We start from the raw sequence: 11699 nt of genomic DNA on the forward strand, positions 1-11699 counted from the left end.
TCGGGAAGCTATTCCCGAAATTTTCTTAAATAAGTAGAACTCTTATGATAACCTTATGTATCCCCTAGTTATTTAGCTAACTTAGTGTAATGTCTCCCTATGATTTGCAATGATATGATGGTTTTATGATTGATGGTTATTTTGAGAATAAAACACACTCATGGTGGTAACGGATGAAAAAGGGAACGAGAAAAAATAGAACCATGCACGAAGAACAGAGCAACCTGACAAAAATCTCCATCACAGAAGGCTCAACACGGGCCGTGCCCAACCAACACGGCCCCGTGCTGAGCCCCTGCAGAAAATCACCCAGTTCAGGTAACTGGACACGGGCCGTGTTCAGCGGACACGCCCCCGTGTCCAGGATTCTGTTTCAATTCTGTAATTTTTGTTACTGGCACTTGACCACGGGGCCGTGCCCGGTGAACACGGGGCCGTGTCCAGGATGCCAGTAACAAAAATCTTTGCTTTTTAACATACTTTTATACATTCTAATCAACCAAAAATATTATTTTTGGACACATTGAGGACAATGTGTAATTTAAGTGTGGGGGGATGATAAAACCTTGAAATTTTGCAAAATCCTAAACACAAGCCTTACACAAAACTCTATTGGAACCGCTAAACACCCCAAATTTTTCAAAAACTTTTTCATTTTTTTTATTTACTTGTCTTAGTTTAAGTTGGGAATAACAAGATCTAAAAAGGTTATATTTTTACAAGTTTACAACCGATAGCGTCGTGATAAAAAGGAACCAACATAAGAAAATTATGAAACGGCATAACAAGTCTAGTTTAAAATTCGATTATATATGCTTGGTCACATTAAAAACCCATTCCCACAAAAGTGAGTTTTGAGCCTTTATTGAGCATAAAAATACACATATTTAGATTAAATGCTCATTTTTCGTTCCTTGTGTGAATAGCCGCTTGGTCCTTACAAATCTAGAACTTGCCACGACGATACATTCCCGGTCCTTACCAACTTAAACCCAAGTAAGTAAATGATGGAGGCATTAGGACTAACCATTTTTCTTTCAAAACCATTATTTTTCATTTTTTTTACCTACCAAAAATCCCCCTAGATAGCCCCTTTGAGCCTAAACCTTTCATTTCATTACCCCAAAACCCTTTTTACCCACCAAAAACCTTTTTATTTTTTAGTAACAAGTTCGCTTTTTCGTAAAAATCGCCTTTTTATGTGATCAAAAAAAAAAATGATGATGAAGTCAAAAACAAACAAAAGCTATAAAAGCTTGTTTGGAGAAATACTTCAAAATAAAAAGTCACTAAAAATAAGGTACTTCACGAAAACCGACGCTTGTTACGATTTTCGCCCTTTTTACTAACCACTAACCAACCACCCACCTTTAAACCCAAGCCTTCACCCAAAAAGTCCTCTTGATATTTACAAAGGTAAAAAGTTAAAAAGGAGGAGGATTGATTGCTTGGCAAGCCTATGGAAAGACGTAAGTTCCGTGCCGCCCTCGAGTGATTCACTAAAATATACACCTTCGGCCGAGTGTTGAGTGATCTCCCGTGAGGTATGTGAACTTGTATATAAATGGAATTTTAATAAGGCATGCTATGCCCAAATAAGTAATTTATCTTATGAAAAGTTCAAAATAAATCATAACGAATAGGATTGTAAATAAATAAAAATAAAGCCTATAAAAACCTTGGATTCCCGACACTCTAGGACAAGCTAAAAAACTTCTCTTCTACCTATTCCATTTGGGAGTGTAAGCCACATTTAAAGAGTTTTGCTTGAGGACAAGCAAAAGTTCAAGTGTGGGGGTATTTGATGTGTGTAAAATGCAACATATAAAACACATCAATTAAGGCATAAAACTAACCCTTTTTTAGTACTAATGTTGGAAAAAGAGTGTTTTTGTCTTCCTTTTGTATTTTCAGGATGAAATGAGCTCAAAATCACAAAAGAAGCAAAAAGACCACTAATTCTACCATAAATACAAGAAAAGGAACAAAAGTAGACTGCCCGGACCCTCAACGGCACCTCCCAAAGCAAAAAGGAAGAAACAGAGTCTGAACACGCCTCGTGTCCAGCGAACACGGGGGCGTGCCCAGGAAGCAGCAGAAAAGACAAACCAGCAGAAGCTTCCATTGCCCACCACGGGGCCGTGTCCAGCGAGCACGGGGGCGTGGTGAAAGTACAGCAGGCGCATTAATTGTAATTCGCAATTACATTAATGAGGAGAGAGAGTGTCAGGCGGGCACGGGGCCGTGTCCAGCGGACACGGGGCCGTGTCCAGCCTTCTGTTCAGCCTATAAATAGAGGAGCTTGGCTTCATTCTCTCTCATCCCTTGGCACACCACCTCTCTCACACTTCATCCACCACCCACCACCACCATAATACCATCATCCACCACCATCATCCATTGTCCATCATAGAGTGTGTGAGTCGTATCGGGATCCAAGATTGATCGTAAGAGTTCTTGACAATCAAGGCCATGTTTGCCTAAGTCTCTTACATCACTTGGTGAAGACAAGTGTTTAGTATAATACTTTTTATTTTTAATCTTTTGCACTTTTTATTTGGTTTTGTATTAATGACTTTAATAACTAGTTACTTATGTTGAAGGTGATCTTTCCTTACCGTTTGTCCGTAGTGTCTTGGCGTTATTTTACTGTCTATATAAAATAAAAGATTTTCACCATTCATATCTCCACGGTCTATATGGAGGTATGTTGGCTACCTGGTCGGGGGTTAAGGGAACGGTTTGGTAAGGGTCTTGCCCTTGTTCAGCGTTTAGAGGTCCTGCTTGGGACCTGGGTCAAATTTAGTAGGATCTCCTTCAATGCCCATAGGTATTGGATGGCGGGGATCCAAACTCTTTGACCCCCTCATAAGTTAACTACTATTAATACTATAACCCGGTTATTTAGGACTGTATCCCTGCTGACTCAGACTACTTAGCCGAGGGTAACGTCACCGCCAGAAGCGGGGCCTACCACAATTTGCATTAATAACTTAATTCATTATCTTTCAATAATCCGACCCTTTAGGATTGTATCCTTGCTGACTCAAACTACTGGGTTGAGGGTAACGTCACCTTCAAAAGAGGGGCCTACTACAATAACTAAGATAATCTCTTAAACAAGTGCAAAAGTGCGAAAATAATCAAAGGTTATACTAATACACGTGTCGGATCCAAGTGATTCATCTTGTCTATCTGTTTTTATTTTATTTTTATTTTCAGCATTTAGTTAGTTTTTATTTTTCTTAGTTTAAAACATTTTTCTAACTTTTTGATTTGATTAGACGTTGAAGATAAACCGGTATTAAAAGCTCTTGTGTCCTTGGACGACCTCGGTATCTTACCAACACTATACTACGTCCACGATGGGTGCACTTGCCCATATGTGTATTTAGTGTTAGTGAGTATCGTGTTTTATAAATTTAAAACTTGGCTAAAAGTGTAAAAAGGGCTTAAATATACATCAAAATTATATACACACCGACACACATCAAACAACAACAGCTTTCCATGATTTGGAGACTGATCGGAATCGAATAAGTGATTTTACTGGAAGCCGTTTGATTATTTCCTCATGGATCTCGAAAGGCACGTTGTCTGACATCTTGATTTTGATTACCAACTCACCATATCAATTTCTAGGTAGTTAACAACGCTAATTAGAAAAAACGTGATTCATATACACAACGGTCTCTTTGCTTCGTCCACTAGAACTATTTGTGTATGCATTCTTTTGGTAGTTAACAACGCTAATTAGAAAAAAAATCTGTAAAATTAATCATATCGATTGCTATGACAGGATGGATGTGACACACACAGATAGATAAGTTGTCACAGTTGTCAAGACTGCTTGTCGGGTTTCCAATGCTCACACAGGGTGATAAACAACGCTGATACGAACACATGTGTTTCGAAATAGGCTTTGTTCTTGGTTTAATGAAGTTACACGTAACATCTACTTATATTGAGATTTAAACAATGCCCGCCTCAACTGAGATAACGGACATCCATCAAGCTCAAAAAGAAAACTTGTGTTTCCCATAGTCACAAAAGATTGCGGTTTGTATTTCGCATAGCCACCGTTTCCGTAGTAAAAAATGGTTGCGGTTTGTATTTCGCATAGCCACCGTTTCCGTAGTAAAAAACAGTTGGGTTTGCATATTCAATCTTCAATACTTCATTAAAATACCACTAGTAGAAGAACCCGACACGTCTTCATGTTACGGAGAATGTTCTAGAAATTGAAGGAAAAGGAAAAGATTTGTTGAAATCGAATTTGACAACTATGACAGCTTATTAAAGGTAGCAATCACCTCCAATCATTTCCTGGTCAAATCACACACTATAAAGTTTAAAGTTATCGTATGTTGTAGTTTGGAAAGATGACCGAATAAAGATCTGAATAACAAACTGTGGAGAACTTGTTTGTGTCGGGTTCTTCTGCTAGTTACTTGATCAACAGACTGATCGGTAACGTTACTCTACTTGTGCTCCGATTTAAGCGGCGTGTTCCGATCAACGTTGTTTAAAGGTGATGAAGAGTTTAGAAACCCTAGAATGATGGTGCTTTTACGGGAAAAAACGTGATAATTGAAAAACATCAATCTATACAGCCTGTATACATTTGGTAAACATCAAAAACCTCAGAAATAAATCCATTGAGCCGTATACTTTTTATAAATCGTATACACTTGTATACGGCTCGTAACGTTACTCTACTTGTGCTCCGATTTAAGCGGCGTGTTCCGATCAACGTTGTTTAAAGGTGATCAAGAGTTTAGAAACCCTAAAATGATGGTGCTTTTACGGGAAAAAACGTGATAATTGAAAAACATCAATCTATACAACCCGTATACAGTTATACGGCCCGTATACATTTGGTAAACATCAAAAACCTCAGAAATAAATCCATTGAGCCGTATACTTTTTATAAATCGTATACACTTGTATACGGCTCGTATAACTATATACGGGCCGTATATAATAAAATAAAAAAAACATTCTCTGCTCATTTTCCTATTCAAAAACATTCTATACGGGCCGTATATTTTGTATACGGCCCGTATACACTAGGGATGTGAAAATAAGATCTACGGGATGTGGGAATAAAGGGGGCCTATAATAAACACTGATTTTAATTTTGTTTTTAGCCTAAAAGGCTAAGCCCGAACTAGATGAGAAGATTAGTATAAATAAACCACCTAACAAATGATTTTTCTTTTAATCATAAGTATACTATACCTACTTTACTTTGCATCTAAGTAACCAAATGAGAATATATTCTATATCGATGGAGTATATATTAATTTTGTGTAATCCATAGACACGAGTCAAGCCAAGCTTATAAGCATTCACTAAAGTCAATGAGAGCTCAACAATATGGATTCAATACTAACCATGAGTAATGTTATAAACAATAATTTAACGTTGACAACCAGTGACGGATCCAAGATTTTATTCTAATGGGTTCCTTTTGGTAAATTCTCTTTAATTCTCACTACTTTTTCTAAATTTCATAAGGTTCTCACTAATTTTTTTCATTTTTTTCCAAACGCACTGGGTTCCCGGGAACCCACAAATGTGGGTTGGATCCGCCCCCGTTGACAACCTAATCAAACCAACCAGACTAAAAAAATTCAAGCTTGAGCTGATAACAAAGGTTCCATTAGATATTTAGATATGTAAATGAGTGGAGCCGGTAGTGCACTGATAGGCTCGCTAAAAGCTTTAATTGAGCCGAAGCTGTAGCTTAATAGACTAGCGAGTGTAAACAATTCTATTGTTTACATAAATATAACAATGTTAGGAGTTCAACTTACGGTTGAGAACCGTAGACCGGAACCACGACTTCACCACAACCGAGCCGTGTGATGTAATATAAGGAATGAACCGTGGATCTTGACAAGAAACCCGCATGAACCGTTTGTATGTTTTACCCTAGTTTCTTAGGCATAAACGCATCTGACTTTTGAGTTATCCCTATTTTCTTTATGAATCGTCGGTTCATCTGCTTAAACATCATCGATTAAACCAAGTTCATCAATCATCACCATGTATTATTTATTTTCTTCATCTTCTAGATTGACATGAATGTAGTTACTCTTTCATCTTCATCATCTTCTAATGTATGTATTTGTCTCATTGTACGTATATTTTAAAGAATCATACGTTCTAGATCAACATACGCTTACAGAACGTATCTATATGTATGTATTTGATTCGATGAAAGTCGTATGAGAACTGAACCCCAAAACGCGTTATATACCCGATACCCGAACCAACCCTTTTGCGAGTCGGTCTGGTTCCTGTGGTTCCAACCCTTTTGCTCACTCCTAACAATGTTTATTTAACAACCAAATTACATGTATTGTTATATAAAAAAATATCATTACATTACAAATATATAAAAAAATAACCATACATATAAATAAAAAAATAAATTGATAATTAAATAAATAGACTGAGCCAGGTTCGAGTTTGAAAAATTACTCAAAAGCTAAGCTTTATAAATAGAACTCTAAAACAATCCTAGCTCGAGCTCACACCCTAGGCTCGATCAAGCTTCTAGCAGCTTCGAGCTTTTAGGTTTAATCGTAGAGCGCCTATTGATCAAAATAAAATCCCGTTTTTCCTTTTTTTTTTTCCTTTTTCTTTCTAAATCATCACATGATACACATATCTTCTGATACACTTAACCTTATAATTCACAAAACCAAAAAGATTGAAAAAAACACTCACAGCCACAATTAAGGATAGAACATGTGCATTTCTTTGTATCATTAACTTTAAGATGAACAACACCAGGTTTTTTTAGGTACATTATCTTGGTCCGAATCGGTCTCCAAAACAACGGTTTTTCCATTTCCCGATAAAGAAGGCTCGTGTTTCTGAGACTGCATAACTTTTCTGCTCAAAATGTTGTATATCTCTTTGACAACAGTCTCAAATGCAGCTGTCACGTTGGATGAATCTAAGGCCGAAGTTTCCATAAAAAATAAACCCTCGGATTCCGCCAACATCTTCCCTTCCTCGGTAGAAACCTCCCTCGCGTCTTTAAGGTCCGACTTGTTTCCAACAAGTATCGATACTACATTCATATCCGAGTGAGCTGCTCAAAAAATAATAAAAAGGATTAAATTACACAAATCATCATAGTCGTTTTGTAATTTGGATCAACTAGAGGTGTAACAGTCTCGTGGGCTTAGCCGAGCATAAACGAGCTCGAGCCTAATATTTAGCTCGTTTAATAAAACAAGCCTGAGGCTGCGCTTCATATACTGAGATCATCTAGGCACGCAAGTCTATTATTTATATTAACTAACATTAATATAACACCTTTTATTTAATATAATAAATATGTTTTATACTATAAAAATAAATATATATTAAATACAAAAGGCACTTAACGTGCACGCGACCACCAATATAACGTGCGTAATTATGCAAATAACATGCGTAATTAGGATTAACCCAACCCATGCGTAATTATGCAAAAAACGTGTGTAATTAGGGTTTAACCCAACCCATGCGTAATTATGTCCATAGCGTGCGTAATTACGTATTATAACGTGCGTGATTATGGAAAGTTAATTACTATTGTGCCACCGCGTTCAATTGAAGGCCTAGATTAGATCAAATGTGCGGTTGAGACGCTTGCGTACGCATCGCACGATAAGGTGGTCTTGTACGTTAACCGGCCTCTATATATATATATATGTTATATATAAAACTATGATCATAGTATATATAAAATAATATACATGTATATAGATATAATAATTAAATAAAAGAAATAAGCAACAAACGAGCCGGGCAGAGCCGAGCCCAAGCTTGAGCTTGAAAACTTTGTAAGGACCGAGCTCAAGCTTTGGATAAATAGGAGCTTGAAACGAGCAGAGATCAAGCTCAAGCTCTATTAAGCCAAATGATCTGGGCACAAGGCCCGTTTACACCCTAAGATCAACTATCAGATCATGGGATTTGGATGTGCATTTTGGAAACTAATTATTGAATAATCAGTTTCGTAAGAAAATAATTATCCAAAATAAATTATTTGCAAACACTTACTGTGAAGTTCATTGAGCCATCTGCCGATGCTATCAAACGTTTGGCGTCTGCTAATATCATAAACCAAAAGAGCTCCAACCGCACCTCTATAATAAGCAGACGTAACTGCTCTGAACCGTTCTTGACCAGCAGTGTCCCAAATTTGGGCCTTAATTTCTTTTCCTTTAACTTCAATTTTCTGCGTTTGAAATTCTACTCCTATTGTCGATTTTGAATTCGGGTAGAACTCGTCTCTAGCAAATCTAGCAAGCAAGTTTGACTTTCCAACAGCCGAGTCGCCAATTAACACAATCTTAAACAGGTAATCGTCGCCGGAATCCTCTTGAGAATAAAACGCCATCTCCTATGATATAATGTTATGAATATGATAACATTACATGTATTGATATATCAGTATATCGCTTGTTAAAAATGCAACCTCCAGAATTCAAATCCTGTGAAGCATCAAACTTTACCTAATCAGCACGGTCTAATAATTAAAGTTTTTATTTTAAATGGGCAAAATACTATAGAAAACTTCAAAGGCAAGACAAGTAAGCAAGGTATCTTAACAAGTCGTCAAACTTTTGCAAACACAACTCACATTATTAAAACTTTTAAGGTATTTCTTCTAGAGGTGGCAATATTGACACGTCTATTTATAGGCTGACTCAGGTTATGTTGTATCTCTAACAAGTACTATGGAAAAAATAGCTTGAAAAGCATAGGGTCCAATATTAAACATGTAGATTAGGTCATAACTCACACATAGTGTAATTTTAGCGCATAAAACCCCCTAAATAATTTCATTAAAAACTTATGAATAAAATGCAATTTTTGTCCCTGAGGTTTGGCCAGTTTTGCGACTTTCGTCCAAAGGTTTGTTTTTCCGCATCTGGATCCAAAAGGTTTGAAATCTTGCCCTTTCCATCCAGCTCGTTAACTCCATCCATTTTTCTCCATTAAGTCGGGGTATTTCCGTCTTTTTTTGTTAACTTAAAGAGCAATAGTGCAATACCCCTGACTTAACAGAGAAAAATGGATGGAGTTAACGAGTTGGACGAAAACGGAAGATTTCAAACCTTTTGAATCCATATGTGAAAAAACAAACCTTTGGATGAAAGTTGCAAAACTGGCCAAACCTCAGGGATGCAAATGGCATTTTACTAAAAAATTATATCTAAATGGCTTTCATCACAGCTTTCATATCGTTTGATTACACAAGCTAATCTTAATCCTCAAGTAAACTGAGACCAAAAAGTGTGTTACTGTTACGTAACCAAAACCGAAATTTACACAGATAACCAAGCAAATAATATAACTTATGATAAAAATCAAGTATTTAATTGAAGCACAGATTGACAACAAAAGTAACATCAATATGCTGGAAGAAGCTGTATACGATAAGTTTTCAGAACACTCATTGGTAGTTGTCTGGTCCACATTATCAACAACCAGTAGTTAATAATACAAACTTAGTGTATTTGCTAGGCTACCGAACAATATAAAGTCGGGCATGGTTACAGTCTGCAAGAATTGAAAGGTTCACAGAACCAGACCCAGACCGATTTATTGCGCAAATGGCGTGTAGGGTCGCGCTATCGTCATAAATTTGTTGTAATACCCTCAAAAAAGTATATAATGCAGCACCATAATAGAAAAGGTCAAGAGATCTGAAAACTGATGTGATGTGCCAATAGAATCAAGCATCATAGACATAAAGTATGATGGCCATGACAACTCAAATTAACTAGAATTTCAGATCATATGTAAGCAAGGACCACATCGTCTGTATTAAGTATACAAAATCAATCATTGAGACTCTTGGCCATCTGTTTCAATATGCTACTATCCAAAACACAAGAAAAAAAAACAGAAAATAGAACCATTTTCTGCATTTTCTGATGCTTTTTCCTGTCAATTTATCTATCAAACAAAATGCATGCTCACATCAACTTAAACCTTTTTTTAACGGCCTAACTTATATTAAAAAAACGATCTAGTAAGAAACCAGACATAACGAGACACAATTACAAACAGATCCAGGAAAACGACCCTCACATCAATTTAAACCATTTTTTTAACGGCCAAACTTACATTAAACAAAGACAGAACGAGACACAATTACAAATCGATCCAGGAAAACGACCCTCGCGTTAATTTAAATGTCTTCTAACGGCCAAACTTACATCGAAAACCGGTCTAGTAAGAAACTAGACAGAACGAGACACAGTTACAAACTGATCCATGAAAACGACCCTCACATTATTTTAAACCTTTAATTATGTTTTTAAATCCATTTCCTAAAAACCAAACAAACAATATCAGCTAAATCAACTATTATTAAGATTATTAAGATCTACAGTTTGTGATTCGAAACCTAATTTCATAATCAAATCATTCCGATCAAAATCTCAAATTTAAGTCAAACATTATTCACAAAAAGGTCAACGTTGCTTAATTTCCGAACAATCCCGCAAAACAAGCATATCTACACAAATTCTACAATAACTAACAAAATAAAGTCAAAATTAAAGTCAAAATCATGTTATGCTTCCGATATACACTCTATAAAGATCTAACACATTTGAATTCAAAAAATCTGAATTAACTAAACTTACGATAGATAAATTAAACAGCTTACCTGCAACTTTTTAACTGCTTTGAGCCGCTGAAAATGTAGATCGAAGAACGGAGACGAGTATAACGAGGGAATAAATGCAGATTGTTACGATTTTGCTGAAGAATTTATGGTATATTTGATGAATTAGGGTTCCATTAAATTAAAGAAGAATGAAGAACGATGAAGAAACAGGTAGATTTACAGGTGCAGGAAGACACGTCTGCGTAAATGGGCCGCCAACTGGGCTTTTTTTTTAATAATGTAAAGAGTCCAATTTATACTTTAAGAAGTCAACGTGCACCGGCAACTTATTTTTTTTTCTTTTTTATATAGAGTGTGAGTTGTCAAACTATTATTTAATAAAATAATAATTGTTAATCTGAGTCTAGTGACATGTATGTAGACATGTACAAATCGGTTTTTAACTGAATCGGTTTTATCTGAAAAAAAAAAAACTGTTTTTTCAAAAACCGGTTTTATATGTTGAGAATATGAACTGGTACGAACTGGTTGGAAAGGGGTTTAAAACCAGTTTGGGCAACCGGGTCTTTTTTACAACCGGTTGCAAAGATTGCGAATAAGAACCGGTCTACAACTGTTAGGTCGGGTTGAGACTGGACCGGTTTTTTTCTTTAATAAAAAATTGGTTTCGGTTTTTTTTTCGGTTTCAAATCTAAAACAGGTTTTTTGTACATGTCCACGTGTATGTAAGAGTTTTTTAAACAAGAAAACAAATGTTAAAAACTAAAGCAATTTTTCTTATTTATGATAAATTAATATAAAGGATGAAAATAGTTTGGAAGTTGCGGGTCATATTTGTAATTATTCCTAAGCATGTTTAGAGTATATTAAGTATACATGTAAAGGGTAGGGATGTGTATGTTAGAAACTGATTAAGGTGTTAGTTTGTTTTTTCTGAAAACTTTGCGCAAGGTCTTCTGCCGGCGCCGCACAGACCACGTGCAGATATTGCCACGCACAAACTTTTTGTTTTTCCGAAAACGTCTCATTAAAAAACGTCTGCGCAAGC

General features: G+C 36.2%; 1 protein-coding gene across 2 annotated transcripts; it reads right to left on the reverse strand.

Moving 5' to 3' along the window:
• Positions 1-6424: 6424 nt before the first annotated feature.
• Positions 6425-10912, reverse strand: LOC110916004 (ras-related protein RABA5a). 2 transcript variants are annotated; one of them, XM_022160755.2, is made up of 3 exons: positions 10691-10912; positions 8068-8501; positions 6425-7108 (listed from the first exon to the last, which is right to left on the reverse strand). In XM_022160755.2, exons 2-3 carry the CDS (start codon positions 8405-8407, stop codon positions 6786-6788), a joined length of 663 nt encoding a protein of 220 aa, XP_022016447.1. In that variant the 5' UTR covers positions 8408-8501; positions 10691-10912; the 3' UTR covers positions 6425-6785. The 2 variants fall into 2 exon arrangements, with proteins under 2 accessions (XP_022016447.1, XP_022016448.1); XM_022160756.2 differs by having other exon boundaries at positions 6486-7108; positions 8068-8410.
• Positions 10913-11699: the final 787 nt, after the last annotated feature.

This window comes from Helianthus annuus, chromosome 16, assembly GCF_002127325.2.
Source record: "Helianthus annuus cultivar XRQ/B chromosome 16, HanXRQr2.0-SUNRISE, whole genome shotgun sequence".
NCBI lineage: Eukaryota > Viridiplantae > Streptophyta > Magnoliopsida > Asterales > Asteraceae > Helianthus > Helianthus annuus.